At 37.8% G+C, this 22,994-nt stretch overlaps 2 protein-coding genes across 3 annotated transcripts in view; one reads left to right on the top strand and one right to left on the bottom strand.

Annotated features, from left to right (window-relative positions):
* LOC111602550 (exostosin-1) overlaps positions 1–20,857 on the top strand; it is a 77,275-nt gene extending 56,418 nt beyond the window's left edge. Inside the window, exons 6-10 of the mRNA XM_030226107.1 lie at positions 18,489–18,592; positions 18,746–18,896; positions 19,255–19,584; positions 19,650–19,966; positions 20,181–20,857. Coding sequence (XP_030081967.1) covers positions 18,489–18,592; positions 18,746–18,896; positions 19,255–19,584; positions 19,650–19,966; positions 20,181–20,289 — 1,011 coding nt within the window. The 3' untranslated portion in view covers positions 20,290–20,857. The remainder of the gene's footprint in view (positions 1–18,488; positions 18,593–18,745; positions 18,897–19,254; positions 19,585–19,649; positions 19,967–20,180) is intronic.
* LOC111601253 (lamin-C) lies at positions 3,390–8,297 on the bottom strand. Of its 2 annotated transcripts, none has more exons than XM_023317752.2 (4): positions 7,711–8,297; positions 4,812–5,406; positions 3,937–4,742; positions 3,390–3,868 (listed from the first exon to the last, which is right to left on the bottom strand). In XM_023317752.2, exons 1-4 carry the CDS (start codon positions 8,115–8,117, stop codon positions 3,748–3,750), a joined length of 1,929 nt encoding a protein of 642 aa, XP_023173520.1. In that variant the 5' UTR covers positions 8,118–8,297; the 3' UTR covers positions 3,390–3,747. The 2 variants fall into 2 exon arrangements, with proteins under 2 accessions (XP_023173520.1, XP_023173521.1); XM_023317753.2 differs by having other exon boundaries at positions 4,020–4,742.
* Positions 20,858–22,994: the final 2,137 nt, after the last annotated feature.

Below are 22,994 nucleotides of genomic sequence, written 5' to 3'. Positions count from 1 at the left end.
AGTTGCAGATTGAGCTTAAAGACGTCACAAATCTTAGAAAAAGAATTGGATGACTTCTAGAATTCTTTTAGATTCTAATACGCTTTGGCTGAACTGTATCACTTTCAAATTACAAAATTGTTTAGTTGAAAGACTCAGTTCAGTTAACTTTCGCTTTTGTTTGAAGATGTTTAAAATTAAGCATTTCCATAAATATAAATAATACAATAAAAAAAGGCGCATTAAAATGGAGCTGCATTAATTTCTATGCCTTATAAATTTTTTACAATTTTCAATTTGCCCAATTTACAATTAAATATATAAAATATATCAATTTATTTAAATATTAAAATTTATATAAATCGATAGTTTGGCAGCTTAAATAACATATTCTGATTCGTTTTTAATTATATAAAATATATTACATAGAAAAAACTCAGTTAAATGAACTAACAAGCAATGTTATTAAGCGACAACTTTACAATTTTAATCGAGCTGAGTTTAATTTGATTTTATAATTAACATATAGGCTTACCGAATTATGTGCGAAGGTAGTAAAAAAACCACTAGAAATTTGTGCAAATGCCCCTTCGAAATGGGGTCCGTTTTGTGGGGCTGATCTGTAGATTTGCATAATTTTATTGGGTGCTGAACTTCTGAATACACAATAGCCTCTGGCACACATACATACGTATATATGTGCAGGCACACACACACGGACACACATATGGCCACAATGTTGCCCAGCTGTAGCCGCCGCAAAGAGGTCACTCAAAGTCCACTTACCAACTTAGTTAGCCAGACGCTCGCCTGCTCTTCATGCCCAAAATCTTTGCCTAAGCCTAAAAGTCGCTATTGAGTTGAACTGTTGGACTGCGTATGTGTGTGTGTGTGTGTGTAGAGTGTGTGGATGTGACCGATAAGCGTGTGGTGTGCACTTAAGTTGCACAGTCACCAGGCCAGTGGGACGCAGCCGAATGTTAAAGTTCGAAACTGGCCAGAAAACCACAATAAGCCAAAGATTACGTCCCACTTCAAACATCTCCAGATACGAACTCAAATTGTTGTTGCTGTGTTGCTGTTTCTGCCATTTCCGTTGTTGTTGGTATTGTGTTTATGGGCAACGCCCAGTGCCAGGGTCCAGCTGCGGGTTAAGTTAGTTTGCACAAAAATATGTTGCATACTTGTAGGCAGCTGTCGAAAAGTTCATGCTGACAGTTTTATATACCTATGTATGTAGCTTCGCCTTTTTCGACTTTCACACACACACACACACTGAACTTTTGTGTGTCACCGAGATTTGCATTTCAAAGCATCGTGGGCGTGCTGTCACGCCCAACTGCAAGCGAATGTGTATAGCAGGTGTATGAGCTTGTACACCTGCACAGAGGCAACAACTTATTACTTTGACTAATCCTATTATGCGCATGCAAACGTGCGACAAGCCAGAACTTTTCCTGCAGCTACTACTTTGAAGTTGAACGCCTCAGTGACTGTCACTATCCACCTACTTTTCGCAGCTAACTCTCTCTCTCTCCCACTCTCTTTATCTGTTTGTCCACCTGTCTGTCCATTCATTCTATTGAATCGTGCGCTCACTCAAGCGTCGCTAAGTTGTCTTAGCAGTTGCTGCTGCTACACTGCAAAAAAAGAGATAAAAGTAAATATAGCTAGGTGTGAGAAGCATGCCTGAGTTGAAACTAATAATGTTAATGCGATATATATATATATATAAAAATATATATATAATATACATACACATTGTTATCATATTAATGCATTGGGCCAGATTATAATCACATAAATTTCTTTGAAATAAACATAGCGAAAATAGATAAATTCAATTCATGAGCCAATCGATAAGCTCCTACACAAATGCAGCTGTGTAATTTGTGTTTGTTTTGTTAGCTGAAATTAATATAAATTTAATTTTGCTAGCCATATAATTAATTAGATGCATATATGAAATAGTTGTGGAAACTTATTAAAAAAATTATATTTAGCATTTTTTCTCTCTAGTTCCATTGATGCTTGCCCAACAACAAAATGAAACCAAAATAGATAGACATTAATTTTATTTTTAATTAGCTGACTAAAAGAGTAATGAAATTTAAAAAAAAATTTAATTGCTTATTGACGCATAAAGAAATTTAAAAAAATATAAACTAAAATAGAATATAATACATTTTTTTTAAATTAATAGAAATTTGAAATTAAATCAACTGATATATATATATATATATATATATATATATATATATATATATATATATATATTTATCTATAAATTTGAAATTATTTATGTATTTGACGATATATATATATTTCTCTTAGAAAATTTCAAAAATAAATTTGAAATATATAAATATAAAAATATCAAAAAAAATTAAATTTAAATATTTGAAAAATCTTAAATATGTTTGATATTCAAATACTTGAAATATTTAAAAATTAATATTAAATTGATATATTTGATAAATATTAAAATTAGTCTGAAATTAACTGTATATCAGATAAAATATATCAGATAAAATATATCAGATATATATATGTCAGATAGATATATGTCAGATAGATACATAGATAGATGATACAAGATACAAGATACAAGATACAAGATACAAGATACAAGATAGAAGATACAAAATACAAAATACAAGATACAAGATACAAGATACAAGATACAAGATACAAGATACAAGATACAAGATACAAGATACAAGATACAAGATACAAGATACAAGATAGAAAAAATATTATAAAGTTTATAGTATATAAAAGACAGAGAATAGTTTAAATAATATGTAAAATAGAAGAGGAAGATAAGAGATAGAAGATATAACACAGAAAGTCTTTAAAATAAGCAATACTTTGTAAGGAAATGTTAAAGTAGAGTAAGAAGACATATGGTTATACCAAACGGCTTACGCTCTTAGCCTTACATTATTGGGCCAACACTCGAGAGTAGTGACAACTATCCATTAATGGTTTATCAACAGCAAATTCCGTTGGCTTAAGCCGCTTGACCCAATTCCCTGTGGATGCTTTTCGCACGGTGCACGTGGCAGCATTGTCTGATGTCGCCTGGCTTGGACTGCCGCCATCCTCTTTGCTACCTGCTTGTTGTAGTTAATTTTACCTGCTTACTGTCCATGGGGTAAATGCTGCGAAAAGGAAGCAGCAGCCAAAGAAGTTTCTGCAAATCTTGGCAAGCGCGCGCGTTAAGCTGATTTTCTGAGGCGCTGGCTAAGTTTGCTAGCCAAACTTGGCCAAATGCTGGCTGAGCCATTAATTGAATTCTGGCCATGTCCGTGTGAATTTACTATCAAGTTTAGCCACGTTCGCACACATATATATGTATATTATATACATTTGTGTTTTTTTTTTTTCTACTTTATTTTTAACGCTTGTATTTTTATTTTCATCAAATGCATTTTTGCCATTTATAAATTACAAAAAAGTTTTTTTAAACATCTCTTAAGCATATTGAACATTTAGAGCCAGCCAATAAAATGGTTGTTGTTGTTGTACATTAAATAAGTTGAATTTGTTTTTGTTTTTAAAGTTTGATATGCATCAAAAACCGTTTTGATGTGTGAATGTTGCACGTGTTGCAGTTCTCCTTCAGCTGCTGCTCCTTAACTACTTCGTCTTGCTTCCTTTAAGTCTCTATGAGTGGGTGAGTGTATGTATGTGTGTGTGTTTAAGTGTGTGTGTTTGTGTGTTGAGTAGTGTTGTCCTTTTAGAAGAGCAGCGAGAAGAGGCTTCTTACGCCAGTGGAGCCAGCTCCGGAACCGAGGGTAAAGCCGGAGCTGGGCGTGCCGCTGCTCCGGTGCCGAGAGACATGGCTGGAAGTGTTAGCACGGACACGATCGTAGCTGGCAACATCCTGCAAGGGAAGGGTGAAGACAATATAGATTAATCAAATTGATGGCATTATCGTAGAATATTGCGTACTGGTCGAGCACGAACTCGAGATGTTTGCAGTGGCGGCAGATATCGCAAGTGCCGCACGTGTTGTATAGCGACAAGACTCTCACCTCTTTGTCGGCATTGGTTAGCACCGAGCGCATCGAGTTAGCCACTGGCCATTTCTTCTTCATGACCAAATTGTTTGGCGGATCGTGAGCTGCGCCTGAGTCCAATGACCAAATGGTCACGCTGGCGCCACCCAGCACCTTCGAGCCGCGCGAGAACTTAAAGGCGAGCTCCTCATCGCCCGCAATGCGGGTCAATTGCCAGCCAGTCAGGCTGATCTCCTCGGTGCCCTTGTTGTGCAGCTTGATGAAGCGACCCTCTGTGTCGGCTTCGATGATCTCCAGATCGCCCTTGGCGGCAGCATTCACCGAGTACTCCGACAGTGTGCGATCCTCGCTCTCATCGATGACGGTGCGGCGACGCTTCACTGCACTCGAGCCGGAAATGCCGGGCGTGGCCGAGCGGCGTCCGCTGGGTGTAATACGGCCCGTACGGGAGCCACCGCTGGCTGTCAGCTGGGTGCCATTGCTCGAGATGCCGGAATCGGTGCCAGGGCGACCGGGCGAGGTAATATTGAGACGGCGCTCCTCGCCGCACAACAGCTTGTCGTAGGCAGCCAACTCCAGATCCAGCGACACTTTGATGTCCATCAAATCCTGGTACTCCTGCAGCTGCTGAGCCATCTCATCGCGCATGCGCTGCAGATCCGCCTCCAGCGAGGCAATGTACTGATTATGACGTTGACGCTCCGTGTCCAAAAGATTCTCCAGTTCGCGAATGCGTGCCTATCGATAAGAAAACAGATTCAATAAATTTCGAATCCTGCGAACTACGAACTAGTCTCTGTTGCTTACATTCAGGCCAGCATTGGTGTTCTCCAGCTCTTGCAGCTTGTTGTGAAGGCCATCGATCTTGGTGCGCATAAGACGCACCTCTTCGGTGGCGTGCAAGGAGCCCTGCGCAGCGCGATTGGCTGCGGCCTTCAGATTCTGAATCTCATTGTCATAGAGCAGCTCGATCTCCTCGCGATTGGCGCGCATCTGTCCCTCGTACTGATCGCGCAGCTCCTGCAGCGATTGCTGCAACTTCGCCTCGTATTGACGCGAGAGGCGGCCATCGATTTCGCTGATCTCGATCTGGCGACGCGAACGTGTCTCGGTCAGCTCCTGCGAGTGCACCTGGTCCTTGAAGGCCAGCTCCTCGCGCAGGCTCTGGTTCTGGTTCTCCAGATCGACGCGTGCCAAAGTTTCAGCCTCGAGCTGCTTGCGCAGATCCTCCAGCTGACGGCGCAGGCGCTCGTTCTCCGCAGACAGATCCTTGACCTGATCGTCGGCCTTCTTGCGATCGGCCAAAGCCTGATTGTATTTGCTGTTCACTTCAGTGTAGCGAGATTCATAGAGTCGTGCATTGTTCTCTGCCACGGTGGCTTCCTTAGTCTTCTTATCGAGTCTGGAAATGCAATAAGATGATGTGTGGAATGTTGTAAGGGATTACTAATATGGCCAAGTGTTTATCACCAGACATGTGCGCACCAGCTGATGACGTCACCACAACGATTGCTCTCTCCTTCTTAGAATATCTCATGCATATCGAAGCTTTGCTCACTCAGTCTGTCTGTCTCTCTCGCTGCTTCTCTCTCTCTCCCTCTTTATATAATTTATTATTCATCGCTTGAGTTTCTTTCGGTTGCTGCCTTGAAATCTTTGGATGCCATTAGCATAAAGTAGCTAAGCTATTTTCTGCCCAGCTTGCTCTATCTCTCTCTCTCTCTCTCTCTTTTCACATTCTCTCTCTGTCTCTACTTCAAACGTTTTAGTTTCTATGCGTCTAAAAACAAACTTGTTTATTTGCCTAACAAAAATTCCACAATCTATTCGAAAAAAAACATAAAAATGTCGTCGACGTCGACTCTCGTGGTCTGCACGTTTTTTTCTATATTTTTATTTTTCAGTTAGCTAAATTTGGCGCCGATATAAACTGAAACGGTATTTCACTGTAATTACTCAGCTTGTTGACCTTCTGTTAAGTAGCTACAATAAGGCAACTTCTTAGGAAATCTCTCTGCTTGGCATGTCCCAATTACATATTTTCTTTTTACAAAATTTAATTGCCTCCGGCCGTTTTTTATGTATTTTCATTACAAAAATAAAAGTATATAAACAATTTTGGTGTAGCTAATCAACGTCGCACAGAAATAGACGAAATCCCAAGGTCGCTCTGTTGCTTCTATGGCATGCGTGACGCCTCCCGCTTGCTGTGCCCCCTTGGGTATATTATGACAGGGAAAATAAATTAATATGCTACCAAGCGACCTAATTTATTAAAGTGAATTCTATTTTTTGTTATGAATTTTGACGTCAGGCAGCGCAGTGGGTTTATTGTTTAAAGAAATTAAGGACTTGGCCTAGTAGCAAGGAAACTGAAGAAATTGCACTGAAATTAGTTGGGAAACATATTTTGTCTATTAAATAACTTTCTCTATATCCAGAAACTGTTCCCAGCCGTAACTTGTAACTGAAAAACTATTTTCAGTCGCTTACTCGCGTAGGAACATAATCTAATCATAATTCAAAACCGTTCCCAACTATTTTAAAACTGTTCCCAGCTGTAACTCTTAACTGAAACCCTGTTTTCTGGCTGCCAGTCCCAATTGCAACATAATCTAATTATAATTCAAAAACCGTTCCCAACTATTTTAAAACTGTTCCCAGCTGTAACTTAACTGAAAACCCATTTTCTGACTCCCACTCGCATTGCAACATAATCAAAAATAAAACAAGTCTTTAAACAGCATTTTCATGCATACCCAAATTAAACTCATATCAACAACCGGTCATCGGGGCCTAAATACCGTGCCCGAAGCACGCATATGCAAACATTCCGAGTCCAAATAGTTCCCATACTTTGTATTAGGCAAAGTATCAACGAGCACAATGAATAACCCAAAAATAAATATTGCCTTTGATGATAACAGCAAATACAAATTTGAAATACGCAACAATCGGAATTTGTTGACATCATAGAGAAGAGGAAGAGGTGGGCCTGGCCAATATCACCCTCCAAAACTCCAAAACTGGTATTACATGTTGAGCTGCTCTCAGCCTAATGGCGGCATTACAATCAAATACACAAAAACCAACGTGTTGTGCGTTATTTTTGGTTCGGAATGACATCATATATATATATATAATATATATGTAATACATTCGCTTCTGTTTTCATTGCAACCTTGGAAGGGCTTAGGCATTACGTATACGCAATATGCCAGGCATTAAACTCTGGTAGTTTAGCGACATTTGCTTTGGCTATTAGCGACAGGCGCAGAAGATAAATTCAAATCTTGGCAATTGTATGAAATGTAAAAAATGTGATACCAAGTTTTTTTTGGAAGACAGTTGTTGCTGCAGGCTTTGGTGTCTTTGGTGTTGCCTTAGTTGTTATTTCGGTTTTGCTTTGGAGGTTTCTCGAAACGCAAATGCAAAAAATAAACAAAAGCACAACAAAAAAGAGAGCGTCTGTGCCTATGTGTGTGTGCGAGAGCGAGTGAGCGACTCTGCCATGTGCGCTGCCGACTGCGGCATGACATCAGCCAAGGCACACAGAAATACACAAACTTGCATTGCGCTCTCACACTCTTATTCTCTCACTCTCGCTTTGGCTCTCCCGCTCTGTCGGTCTCGCTCGCATAGATATGACATCACTATGAGCGCTGATTAGTGAGCTTTGAGTTTGTTTTTGTGTTTTCGTTTTTACCTTTGCTTCAAATCATCATTTTCCTCCCACAAACGTTTTATATCGATCTCAAGTTTGGCCTTCTCCTTGGCCGTTTCATCGAGCAGCTTACGTGCTGCGGCCAATTCCTTTTCGTACACTGCTTTTAGGTTAGAAGTCTCGCGGTTAACGGTATCCTGAGCCAATTGCAACTCCTGTGTGAGGCGTCCGTTCTCGTTTTCCAGATGACGCATGCGATCAATGTAGCAGGCGAGACGGTCGTTCAGATGCTGCAACTCCTCTTTCTCTTGCATGCGTGTTGTGCGTGTGGGACTGGTGGGGCTAGTGGCGCCACCCAAGCGACCGGACGAGGTGGAAACTCCTCCGACTGGCGTCGACGTGGAAGCGCGTGAAACGCGTGTGTTAACTGTAACGCGGCGTGCTGCCATTTTTGCTTAGTTTTATGAAGTTTATTTCAAGAAACTGAATTGAGGAACGTTTTAAGTACGCAACTAAATTTGCTTAGTCTTTAAATTTCAGTTTACTACGATTAGTTTGAATTTGTTCTATTTGCTAGCTTGCTTTGCTGCCTTTGCACGTCCGATTGCTTTGACTGTTGAAAAATTACTGTAAGTGGCGGCGTGTTAGGCGCTCGCACGAAAGCGCCGTACGTCATCATCATCGACGAAATTAGTAGTCGCAGTCGGCGTCTCACTCAGCCATAAAAAGACAAAAAAAAACAACAATAACAAAACGCAAGTTTGAGCACCAGCGGCTGGCTCTCTCATGCTTACACTTGCACCACACAGCTATTCCGCTCGCATGCCCAAATGGCGACAGCGCTGCCAGCGCTCACAGTATGGTTCTGCCTGGTTAGTTGTTTTTGTTGCTGCTTTCTTTTCGTTGTTGTGTTTGAGCTGTTCAGAACGCCGTTGTATTTGCTGTTCGGCTGTTGTTGTTAGAGAGCGAGAGCTACAAATAGAAAACACAACGCAAATCCAAAGCAATCAATGCCAAAGCGTAAAACTCGTTCACCAAACATTCAGACGTACATAAATATGTATGCATGTGTGCATGTATGCGTATGTGCGCCGTGCTCGGTTATACATATAATTTGAAAGTTTTCTTCTTGGAGTTTGGGTTAATGTACTCAGTCGTCGAGGTGTTAAGGAAAGGAAATGCGAATACATTCAAAGTAGGGCAAACCGATAAACGATACAATTACAATACATTAGACTATGCCTGCCCTGCTTGCACCCACTCATATATGCCATTACCCGTCTCTGTCATTACACTCGATTATTGACCAAAGCGGCTGCTCAATTAGTTCCCGCAGTTATAATGGAACCAGCCGCTTGGTAAGGTCTGTCAATTTCCCACCCATTGGGAGCACGTTAGAGGGAAACTGCTTAGCACAATGTCAACTTGTCATAAATGAAATATTTATTGATGTGCTGGCTGGCTGCTGTTGTTGTTGGTTAGAACTCGAACTGCTCGTGCTCGCCCACCCATTAGTTCTCCTAGGGAATGCCAGCAGCAATAACAATAAATAACAGCAAGAACAACAATAACAGTTATTGCATGCTTTGAAGAATAACTTTCTGTATTTCCATACTTCTCTCTCATTTCCTCTCACTCTGGCTCTTGCTCGTTTTCTATGTCTCTATTTTCGTCGTATCTGTTGTTTTTAGCGGCCGCAAAAATTTGTATAGCCGGCAAACTTTTTTGCACACAATCTACATACATACAGATACACCTGCGAGACACATAGGCCAATGCAAACATGCAAATGTGTGTGTGCGTGTGTGCCTGTGTGTTCATGTAGAAAAGAGCATGCCGCCTCTCTCACGCTCTTGGCATTCACAAATCGGCATTGCCTTTGTGGTGCTGTCTCTCACTCTCTATCTATCTATTGTTGTTTTTGCTGCAAACCGTTAGAGCCAGCTGTTGGCTCGAGTGCAACAGAAAGGCTTATCATTTATGTGCACGCCTTATGTGACGTCATCAGTTTAAAGCCGTAGCAAAAGCAAAACCAAAAGCAAAAATAAAAGCAAAAGTAACAACAACTGACCTCCAATTTAAAAGTGACGCGGACGTCGACATTGTGGAACGCCGCGCCGTTTGTCTCGCTTACACGTCGGTTCGTTTGACGTGACGTCATCAAATTATTTTTAATTATTGCGTCGTCGTTGTCTTTGCTCTGCGAGCGTCAGAAATATTAACATATTTTATGTTTTGTCTTGCCAAATTATAATTCACTTCGAGTGTGCATAATGCGGGTACAGTTTGGCTAATTAAGTTTAATTAATGTTAAGCGAAACCGGTGGTAAATTGTTGTTGGAATCTTTTACTTTTTTCTTGCTTTGCCGCCTCACTTAATGCGCTCTTGTTTATTTTGCTTTGTGCTTATCATTTGTTGCCAGGTTTTTTCTACACGCTTCTGTTGTCTTTCGTCTAAGCTTTTACTCAAATAGGCAGCGTTTTTTTTTGTTATTTTCTTGTTGATGAGCGACGTCTATTTGTCGCTTAGCTTGATTAATTGTAAAAATTAAGGCCATGCATTGATAAGATTTTATTATTATATTTAAAAGTTAACAACAACATGAATTGAATCGAACCCTAATCTGATATCAAATCAGCATGTGTAGAATCTATTTTTGTATCAATATTTATTTTACCAAACGCATAAATGTTAAAAAATCTCAAGCTTAATTTGCATTTTGAATGCCTGAATAAGCCTTAGAAACAGAAAACTCGTTTTGATTGGGCTTTTATTAGTTTTATCACTTAATACAATTATAAGTTTTAGTAAACAAAGAGTAAAAAATCATATGTTCATAGAGTCCTCATCAATTCTTAAAAACGCGTTGTGATTAGGAATTTAATTCGCAAATTATTTATTAATACTTATGAGCCTAAATTAATTTTTTATAGATCTATTATAATAATTTTTGTAAGCATCATTATTATGAATAGAATTTATTTAATTAAATAATGGTATTTATAAAAAGTACAATTATTAATATTATAATAATTTTGCTGATAATGATGGGAAATAAGTCCTGATACAAAAGAGTTTAGTAAGCTTCATAGGAAATTATTAAGAACTTGAACTAGAGAAAGTAATAAATGAATGAATGAATGAATGAGTAAATGAGTGAATGATAGAGTGTATAAATGAGTGTATGATGAATTACTGAATGAGTCTATGAATAAATGAGTGTTCAAATATATGAGTGAATGTATTCATGTTACTAATGATAACATAATAAATAGGAAATGCAATGAATGAATTAATGAATTAATGAGTGTATGAATGTGCGACTGAATGTAATGAACGAATAACTGAGTGTATGAATGTATGAATGAGTTCATGAATTAAACAATGAATGTATTCATGATGTTAATAGTGATATTTATAGCTAATAGCTCTAAGCATCAGAAACACGCTTAAATGTAATTTCATGATAGGTTTTATGCGGTATTTGCTAGTCAGGCACTCCCAACAATAGCAAAATATTATTAATAATGAAATCATATTCGGAACAGTTAGTTTTCTAAATATTTATGCATAAATTTGAATGCGTTGTCTTCTTGTTGTTATGCTGATGATTTATGTCAATTGACATTTGTATCAAGAGTCAATAAAGAGGAGAGGAAAATGTCTGGGCTAAGCGGCAGCTTCGTTCTTCTTTTTTGTCTTGCTTCAGTCTCTCATTCTCGAATTCTGTCAGTTAGTCAGGCTCACAGTTTGTCAGTTTGTATCTGCAAAACTTGTTTGTCGTCTTTAAACGAATTTGTCAAAGCAGCTTCCATAACTTCAGTGGCTCTTGTTGTTGTTGTTAAAGTCAAACAACAGCGAAGTTTGCCGGTCGCGACTTTCGGCCAACAATAATGACATCATCGCAAGCTTAAACTTTTCTGAATTCATGGCAAATGACGTTTACTTCAGTTTATAAGCCACGGCGCTGTGAATGGCAGCAGAAAAGCGTTAGATAAAAATGTTTGCCAACTAAAAAATATGCTCAAACTAAGCTAAAATTGCAAATTGGGAAATATCGATTCGGGGCATGCAACAGCCATTTACACATCGTTATGCAGATAGATAACGCAGTGGGGCAACTCACTTAATTAACATTGCGTTCGAATCAATAAATATTTATACGAAACTTCTAAGCTGGAAATGAAATGAATAAGCGAATGGAATTTTATAGTAAACTGCTATGCGAATACCCTGTCTTTTATTTTGTTTGAATTTAAACTACAATAACTATTGTGCGATATTGTATAAATGATTTGATGACTTGAATCTGTGCGTATTTATAGTCAGTTATACCCCATTCAATAATATATATATACCCTAAACAAATACTATATCTTTAAACACATGAATGCTATTGGGGCTATGCTCGCATATATCATTATGAAATGAAATTTTTGATACGCCCCTTGCTGTGTGCTAATGGATAAAAATGAAAGCTTCTTCAGCTTCTCTTGTAGTTAGAAATTACAAATTATATAAAGGCGTGGCAAGGTGGTCAACTTTTGCACTTGGCTTACAGTTAAAATGCTCTACAGTTCGAACCAAAAGCTATGTGATTCCGATAATATTGATATATATTAAAGACTAGCTTTTATTACTAGCTTTTTATGCCTTGAGCGAGCATTATGCAGTCGATGCTGCTCAGTAGCTATAATTAAAGTATTTGATATGATTTTCGACTCTTCTCTTATTTCCTAATTTCATATGTTACATTTAATATCATATCGCCTCCCCTCAACAGTTCCATAGTTTCCAACCGAACGCATTGACCCTCTGCCAGGGTATAAAATGCAATGCAATAAAAAATAAAATAAAAAATTGCGCTCAAACTGCGTTTGGCATTTGGTTTGTAATATTTTATCGTTTTGTTTTTTCTTTCTTGTTTTTTAATTTTATTTTTGTATTTAAATGTTTTTGGCACATACCGAAAACCGCGTTGCACAGAAATAAACAACAAATAGAATTGCGCAAGTTGTAGTTGCGCGACTAGCAAATACCCTGTATGCAGTGGAAATAAATAATTTGATTTGCTTTAGTTGTTATGATATGATATGATATACCCTGTAAACTGTGCCGCTACTCATATGATATTTGTGACTATTGAAAATGTGAAAAAGAATATTTTAAGACAAAAACTTACTAATCAAGCATTTCTCTGATTCTGAATGCTTACTTCTAAATACCTATCAATGAAACTCCTTCCTTTGCATTGCTATAGGGAATTACAATTACACATATTTTATGTGACATATTTTAGCTGTCAACTGCTTCTATATACCCTGCGATTCGTTTGTCTTAGTAGCCTGTTCCTGAGGATCAGCTACCTTCACCTTCTCTCATAAAGTTAAATATTTTCTATATCATTCAAGCTATAGTTCTACAATTTTTATCTATTGTACTCTGTTTTATGTTACTTTAAATACAAATAAATTGGCTGCAGTATCAAGCCAGCAAATATTTTAAAAGATATTTAGAAAAAATGCTTGCAAAAACATTTGTTTATAAATAGATTTTATACTGAATGTAAAACATAAATAAAATGTCAATTTCAGCTTATTTGCCTTTTATATTATATACGTGATTTTCTCTACATATTCATTTAATCTTTTCTCTTTTAATATATTAAAAATATAATTTATTCTGTTTGTTTAAGTAAAAAAATAAATTGTTAAAAACTTGTCAAACTTTACTTGTGCGAAAGCACAGGGTATTAAAAGTGCTTTTGATACGTGTTAATATTACATGCTGGATTGCTGTAAAGCCAACTCACACACACACACACACACGCGCGCAAACTCACATTGCCATTTAAAATATTTACTATTTATATTTATTCAGTTCAGTATTTATTTTATAATTAAAATTATGTATGCAGCTTTGCTCCTTCTGGCTCTCTCTTTGTGTCTCTCTCGCTCTTCATTCTTTGCTTTTGTATGGAAATTTGTGCAAAGGGCAGCTTATTACGCATACGCCATGTTGTGTCGGCATTAAGTTTTCGTCGGATTTTGTTAATTTCGGAATCAAAGCAGCTGCAAGTTTGGTGTTTGGTGTTTTGTTTTAGCAACTGCAGCAGCAACAGCAACTTCTACTGCAACTGCATCGGCAGCTGGCAAAAGTTGACAGCATTTACATTTCTTCTTCTTTCTACTTTCTTCTGTTCTTTCCTCAAGCTACTCAGCATAAGTTAATTTAGTGTTTGTCTTCTGCTCAGATTTTCTTGTTGCTGTTGTGTTTGTGTGTGTGTGTGTGGGTGGCATCTGAAGGGACAGCAGCGAGTCGTGCAAGTTTGGATTTGCTGTTTGGTGTCATTGACTGCAAGTTTGGCGAGTGTCAGTGGAGCTCGTACTGCAACTGCGACTGCAACTGCAAATTGTATGTTTGCCTCATGCACATTTTACATTTCACATTTCACATTTTCATTTTACATTCAGCATTTTATGTATGCAGCTGTCGACGCTCTGAACTTTGCGCCCCAGAAACTATGCTGCAAAACATCAGTAAATACGCTTCTGCTCTCTGCTTGTTTATGCGAATTGAAATGCGAACGTGAATGCGATTTGCGTTTATGCGTGCCACTTAAAGTGCGATAACAGCTCCAAAAAGCTGCTCCATGAATAACCGTTAAATGTTAGGGAATTATGGCAAGGCAAGGAGGGAGGGAGGATGGGGAAAGGACGGAGCGAGCGCGCATATATAATGCAAAATATGCTTAAGCAAAGGAAACATATTTAAAGCATTTGCTTAACATTTTTATAGCAGTTTTCAATTGAACGCGTTTCCTAAAGAGTTTATTACTATTTATACATTTTCCTTAAATTTGCAACAAACCTGAGATTTTACTCTTCTCACTTACGTTATTCATTGAGCGCTTAGCAATCATTAACTCTTTCAGTGAGTCACGCCAAACTTCTTTGTTTACTTATATATCATTTACATTATTTATTTGCCAGCAGGGCTGAAATAATTTACGAATAGTTTACATAGTTTGATCTCTCTCTCTCTCTCTCAGACTCAACTCTGTGCCTTAAGCTTTAGTTTGGCCATCTCTAAATTTCCACAACTTAACAGAATTTAATTTTTATGAAGTCCAACTCAGCCTACAACTATTTAGTTGTTAATTTAAGCTCTTCACATACAGGTATTTATCATGCTGTTGAGCTATTAGGAATTGGCATTAAATAATTTAGTCTCTAATGTATTTGCTTATTTATGTATAGAACATATAATATAGTGTACAAATATATAAATATTATATAATAATATATCAATATAAAAATTTCAACTTTAAAAACCTGCAAATAACACTTGCAGATAAAATCTAAAAAATCATTTGAAATAAGAATAAAATATGCAAAAAAAATATTTTAAAAATTTCATAATTTGCCAAATACTTAAATTGAAAAGTCTTCTAATACTATTCATATTTAAGTATCTAAAATATGTATTACTAACTCAACTGTTTTGTAAGGTCTTCCCACTCTCAAACATACTTTTGGTAATACAACTTTTTTGGAGTACTTTTGTTCTTCATTTATAAATAAAAATATATAATATATATATGTAAATATACTAAATATATATATATATAGTAAATATAAAAAATATATAAACTTACGTTTTCCATTCAGCTAAAAGCTTGAAAAGAAAATTGCATTTAATTTAATTTACTTTAATCAGCTTCAGTTAATTGCAATGCATAAACAGCAAAAAAGTAAAAATTTGCAAAGAACTTTATAGACCAAAGACTGGGGAACGATGTGCAGATGTATGCATGTATGTGTGTATGTAATTCTACAATTAATTTGAGTAAATTTCCTTTTAGTTTAGCATGCAGAGTTAGTAAATTTCTATAGCCTGCTTTTAGGCTGGCGCAAATGAAATTTACTAGGCTAAGAGGATGAGCCAACCTTATAGCAACACGGCATCTATGTGTGTGCGTATGTGTATTTACATAAGCTGCTGCCACGCCCATGCCAACGGCCCATGCCGAAAATGCATTCACCTGTTTTATTTGCACACATTATGCGCTCTATTGAGTTCTGGCGCCCGGGCTACAGCAACACGGCTGTGGCTGCTCCACCCGCTCAATTCCAAGGAGACGCCACCTGCTACACGGCAGCCACACGAGCTTAATCAGACAGTCGGTGGGGTTCCAGCCGTGTGCCTGTTGGCCAAACTGTCGCTCAGTTGCTTAAGTAGTTGCAGCAGAAAAAAAGTTCTGGCAAAATTGAAGTCGACGCGCTGCCACTTGAGCAAACGTTTCCCAAGTTGCACGCGCTGGGCAGGAGCTAAGTTGCTCGACATGTGTAAGGAAATGAGTTGGCTGCAAACTCCTTGTTTTTTCCCCCATTTGTTATGATGGAAAATGTTGTCGAGTCCACTAAAAAGTCAGCGAGCTTAAAGCCAATTAAAGCACTTTGTTAGCCAATTAAAATGGCATGCCAACATTTGCTGTATGAGCTCTGACCTGACCCGACCCGACCCGGGCATGGCACCCTAAGCTTGCGCATATATGCACATTGCATAATTGAATCATAGACAAAACGAGTCGAGTCACTGCAAGTTGAGTCGAGTCGAGTTATGCAGCTGCTGGCTTGCTCGCTCTTTGTTACCTGTTTGCTTGCTCTCAGTCGCTCTCAATTATGCTGCAACGTCAACAACGGCCAGATTGACTTAATTATGTCAGCTATACACACACACACACACACATACACTTGAGTTGAGAAAGTAAACAAACACGCGCCTCGCAGACTTTTAGACGCTCTGATTATGCCAAGCAACGAGATAAAACTTAAACAAAATACAGAATAAATGTGAAAGAGAAAAAAAACGAAGCAGAAGCAGAGGAAGAATAGCGCAGGAATTATAATTACTAAATAAAACAGGCACTTGAGACGCGTGTAGAGCAACTGCAGCGACAGTCCCTGGCGACAGACTTCAATAGAAGCCGTTGGCACATGCGAGAAGTTCTCAGCCAACAACATGGCCTAATGAGCGGGCTGAAACTACAACAGCAAGTCGACAAGAGTTGAAGTAGCTTAGCTGTCGAGGACCCAAACTAAATTCTAATTATAATAGTTTTTCTATTTTACCTTTCAACAAAGCAAGAAATTTCCTTGCCATCGACAGTTAAATTGTTTGAGTATCACATGACATGAAGTTAACACTGCTGTTAAATTTAACAGCTACAGTGAAATACTTAACCAATGTTTTGACTAGGCTACAGCTTGTCTATAGTTGTTAAATTTGGTAGCTATTTTAAATTACTTTGACTAGGCAAAGCCTTGTCTGTAGTTGGACTTGGGATTTATTTGATCTCTCTTTGAGCTTCTTAGTTTTAGTAACTATAAATATAACTTCTTTGATATATTTTTAAGCTTAAAATATTATATTTTGAATATTTTTTTTGTGTTTATTAAGCCCTTTGGTTTATTAGTCGATCTCTGTCCAAAGTCAGTTAAATAAGATTGGAGAATTGGGCTTTTATTTGTAGCTAGGTTTTCCTTAAAAGTTTTTTATTCAACTGGATATCTTTTAATTATGAGCAAAATCCTGAATATAGTAGTATTTACACAAAGAGAGACATGGCTTAAAAGTCTTAGCCCACAATATATAAACGAATTTTCAATCTTTTACTTTCCAAATTTCGTTATAAGCTCTCTCTCTCTCTCCTTCTAATTCAACTGTTTAGTATAGTAAGGTGACATAAATCATTATTTTAAATATAATAAATACATATTATTTATTTAAAATATTATTTATATGATTATTTTATTTATATTATATTTATTTATATATTTGTATTTTCTTTATATAAAATTAATTAATAGTAGCGCAGGTGTTATTTAGATTGTGCTCCAAATCCTCGACATTTAAGTGCAGCTCTTCTTCCCCTTCTTCCGTTTAAATATGTTTCATCCGCATTTTCCTGCCCCGCTCACCCCTCTCACACACAGAGAGAGAAGCGCGTGCCAGAATATTGCGTTTTTCCGCAGCTGCAAACTGCATTTCCTTTCACCTTCTAGCTTCAGCAGGTGCAGCTCGTCATGGCGCGCACGTCGCACTCGTAACTCGCTGTTGGTCCAAGTCGGGACTAGCAATTATAATGGCACATGGCCAACCTAACTAAATACTGAGCTGGTGCAGCGTTTCGCAACTCTCGTTCTCTGTTGCTCTCTCTCTCTCTCTCTCTCTCTCTCTCTATGAGATTTGCAGGACTAATTTTGCATGGCATACTTTTAGGCGTTGTATACATAATTTTCACTTTGAGCGACAAATTAATGGGCATTAATGCTGCCAGAACACACAACACACCCACACACACTCACATAGCCAATACCTAGCTGCTTTGTCTAACACTTGTGTGGTGTAAAAAAGGGCTTAGGTGGGTTAGCTGAACTTCCTGTGCTGTGCGCAACGGATGCTGCGGCCAGCGGCTCCACTGGGAGGTGGCGGCCTGGCAGCTGCGTCAAGCGGAAAATTAGGCAACAGCTTGGGCGGCCTTTGAATTAATGCACACAAAATCCCAGTGAAGGACTGACAGACGGACTGGCATTACGACTGACACACGGACAGTCTGACAGTCTGACAAACTGACAGACTGACTGACAGCTTAAGCGGCTGGCGTCGAGTGCCATTGAAAACGCAATTTGGATGCCAATTGATGTGCAGAACCGTTCATTAAGCAATCAATTGGCAATCGGCTTGCCACTTGAGTTCTTTTTGGCCATTAAACAACCGTTTGAATTTCCCGCTTTATTTTCTGTGCTCTTTGCAGATCATTCGCGAACGACTTCCCGATTATCCGGTGCGCAGTAGCCTCGTCTGGAACTCAGCGCCGGGCGCCCTCCTCACGCTGCCCACATTTGCCGATAGTTCGAGGTAAGATGCCAGCCAACCAGCACACTCTGAGGTGGCCATTGCGCGGGGCCGGCAAGTGTGCCTAATTAAATTTACATTCCCCAACCATTTTGGGCAGGAGGGGGCGCGCATTGAAGTGTTTCGCCATTAACCTAATTGCCTTGCCCGTTTCAGATTTATGCCCTTTCTGCTCAATGCGATGGGCGTGGAGCCGCGTCACAACTACACGGCCGTTATCTATGTCCAAATTGGCGCCGCCCTCGGCCCCAATGCGGCGCTTTACAAACTAGTCAGGACCATTACGAAGAGCCAATTTGTGGATAGAGTAAGTATCGACATGGTAACACGCAACATAACGGAAGACTTCAAACGAAAGTCAAGTGAAATGCATAGAGATGAGCAAACTGCAAAATAGTTCATCGATAGCTGATATCAATGCTATCGCATAAGCTTGATCTCTGGCTTAAGAGTTCTTTTACTCAGAACTAGTTCGATTAAACAAATTCAATTACACTTATCGATTATCTGAACAAATTTGAATTGAAGAATAAATGAATAAATCGAACCAGTGAATAAAATTACTGAACTCTGTTAAAATTGAATAAATTCTTTTGAAATTGCTTGCTGTTTCTAGCCACAAGAATCTTAAATATTAATTACTTCGTTAATGTTTTCCTCTACAGATACTTATTCTGTGGGCTGCAGATCGGCCGCTTCCACTTAAAAAACGCTGGCCGCCCACCTATCATATACCTCTGCATGTCATTGCCCTGGGAGGCAGTAGTCGAGGGGCGGCAGCGTCGCCAACGGGGCAAACCGGTCCGGAGGCACGGCCGAGCATATCGCAGCGATTCCTGCCCTACGAGGAAATACAAACGGATGCTGTGCTCTCACTCGATGAGGATGCAATACTCAATACAGACGAACTGGACTTTGCCTACACGGTCTGGCGTGACTTTCCGGAACGTATTGTAGGCTATCCGGCTCGAGCACATTTCTGGGATGACTCCAAGGTGAGCTGTGACTCCGTTGCGCATTCGAGCTTCGAATGATAAAGTTGAAATTTTTGCAATTGCAGAATGCCTGGGGCTATACGTCCAAATGGACGAACTACTATTCGATTGTACTGACGGGTGCGGCGTTTTATCATCGCTACTACAACTACTTGTACACCAATTGGCTGTCGTTGCTGTTATTAAAGACTGTACAGCAGTCCTCCAACTGCGAGGATATCCTAATGAACCTGCTGGTCTCGCACGTGACCAGAAAACCGCCGATCAAAGTGACACAGCGCAAGGGTTACAAGGATCATGAGACGGCACGCTCGCCCTGGAATGATCCCGATCATTTCATACAGCGACAAAGCTGCCTCAACACATTCGCAGCGGTATTTGGGTGAGTTCATTGTCTCAAATGGGACTATTACTATTACAAAATCAATATCTCAGACCAGGAATAGTTTTATAGCATACTATTATGCCATACATTTCCTCACAGCTTACCTTTTCATTATCATCCAGCTTCATATTCTATACCAACCACATTCATTCTTAATATTTTAAATATAATATTAATATTATATACTCTGTTTTCTTTCTTATCTTCACAGCTACATGCCGCTAATACGTTCCAACTTGCGCATGGATCCAATGCTATATCGTGATCCAGTCTCCAATTTGCGTAAAAAGTATCGCCAGATCGAGTTGGTTGGCAGCTAGCGATATATGCAAGTGGGCAATAGCTACAAGCGTTAAGAGTACTGAGATTCCCTACCCGCACACACACACACTCACACACAAACAACACACACTCACACACACACACATACAGACTTCATAAACTGCTGTTTATTGACGCTGCGAAGCGCCGCAAAACTATGTTAATTATTATTAGTAGCAAAAATTAGTTAGGATTTATGAAGCGTATATTTATGTATATGTAACTAAATAGCATTCAACGTTGCAATTATATATATTTATAATGCATATTGTATACACTCACACACACGCATACACACAGCAGATTTGTATATGTACATAAATAGAAGAACTCTGATTAGGCCTAGTTAAGTTGTGCTACCTGCCGTGGGCGCAGCGAGCGAGCGGAATGCCATTTTTTGCTAATTTCAAATTAGCGCTGCAACTTTTCGATATACATATATACGATATATAGATATATATATACATAATTACATATACATACCTTATATGTGCATAAGTAGCTGATTTTGTACGCGTTTGATTTTTGTATGTGTAAATGTTTTGTATATGTATGTATGTCTGCCGTATAGGAACTGTAATTGTTATAACTCTACATATATATATGATATGATATGATATGATATGATATATAAGTCTATATGTGTATAGTTAGTTAGTGTTATTATTATTGATGTGTGTGTCTGTAGCCATTCTTATGTTTAACTAACTAATGGCAGATAGTTAGGCTTAAGCTTGCAAAGATATTCCTTATCTATAATGATTGAAAGAGAAAATTGGAAACTGTGGCCATTATTTTGCAATAACAATACGGAAACAAACAGCTACTAGTGAGCTACGAACTCAACAGCCATCGTACAATGTGCACAAACAAAGCAGGAAGAGAAAGAGTAAAGCGTCTTCGGCGTGCCGAATATTAAATAGCCTTGCAGACATACAGGTGGAAGCAATCCTGTTGCTCCATAAATTCCAAGCTAATAGAAATGCTTCTCAAGTCCCAAGCATATGCTGCAAGGATATTGCACTAAGTATATATAGTAAATGTCTTCATTTCATTCGCGTATAATTGTGTATTCCTAATTATTTCTTAACAACCGACTACTTCTAGACTATCATATTAAATGTGCAATTTCCATTTTACATTTCAACAAATTGTTTTTACAACAAAAGAAAAAAACGAGTGTAATTCGGCTTTAGCTTTAGCTTTTATGGCAGCCATTTAATATACATATGTAAAGTCTAGCAATCGATTATGAATATATATATAAACATAAATATATATATGAATAATGCATATGCAATTCTATAAGCTATACGCTCGCATATCAAATGCATACATATGACCGATTTCTTACTTTTTTACATTTAATTTTAATTTACAATAGATGTGTTCAAAAATAAAATAAAATAAAAACAAATAAAATGAAAAAAGTGGAAAATACAACAAATTATATTACATACATAAAATATACATATTTTTACAAAAATATACACAAAAATATTGAAAAAAAAATACAAGAAAAATTCTGTTTAATTTTGTAACTTTGGGTTTATTTCTTTATCCATTTAATAAATTTGATTTCGTTTGGTAATCAAGTGCATAGGGCAATAAGAGTAGAAAACGCGCAACTACATACGCAAAATGTAGCCAGAAAAAAAGAAGCGAAATATAAATAAAATGTAGCAATAATGTTTAGCCTGAACATATCAAATGGGTTGGCTGGCAACGTTTGCTGCCAAAGACGCAGCCAGAATGGTGACTGTGGAGCGAAAACACTTACTGAGCTATGCAGCTGGTTGGAACGTTGCCTCAACTCTGGACTGCCATGCCAATTGTTTAGCATTTATCATTCGAAATGCTTATCTGCAATACAATATATATATATATATAGAAATATATATATGTATAGAAATACGAACACGTATGCAATATGCTAAACTTGTATGTAAATTTGAAATGTCTGACTGGGAGTCGAATGCAATGAATGCGCCCTATCAGACATCAGCATGCACATAAATCAAATATTTCAAATATTTTCTGCGTTTACGACTAAATAATAATCAAAAATTCCCGTCTGACATCAAGCACACACACACACACACACACTCACACACATACAGAGGAATATATATATATATAACTGGAACAGGAATACATAGAAAATAGCATAAATTTCTATTCCACTTTTGTACAGTGCGTTTACTTTTTGTATCTGTGTGTAAAACTATTTGTATTATACTCGTATTTTGTGCATTTGTATTTGACACAAACAAGCAACAGACTCTGTCACTTTTTATACATATTTAACTAATAATGTTTAAAACAAAACGAAACGAACAACAAACAAATTGACCAACAGCAAACCAACTCTACAATCCAACATTTACACAGCATCCAGAGCAAACACACGAAAACACAAAAAGCCAAAAAATTTAAATACAAAAAAAAAAACAAAAGCTAATAAATAATACTAATAAAAGATAATTATATACGCAGCTACCAAAAAATACAAAAAAAAAGAAAACAATCTTAATCAACAATATTGCATACCATTAACAAAAAATATGAAGAAAAACTAAATTAAATGCAAAATTTAAATGTTGTGATACAATTGACATAGTAAACTACTAAAAACAACAACAAGAAAGCATAGTCTATAAAACACTCCTCGTTAAGGGTAGATATTTTCAGTTCTTTTTCGCTT

This window comes from Drosophila hydei, unplaced genomic scaffold, assembly GCF_003285905.1.
Source record: "Drosophila hydei strain 15085-1641.00,03,60 unplaced genomic scaffold, DhydRS2 tig00000060-arrow-pilon, whole genome shotgun sequence".
Taxonomy (NCBI): domain Eukaryota; kingdom Metazoa; phylum Arthropoda; class Insecta; order Diptera; family Drosophilidae; genus Drosophila; species Drosophila hydei.
This window is presented reverse-complemented; position numbering and strand designations above follow the sequence as displayed.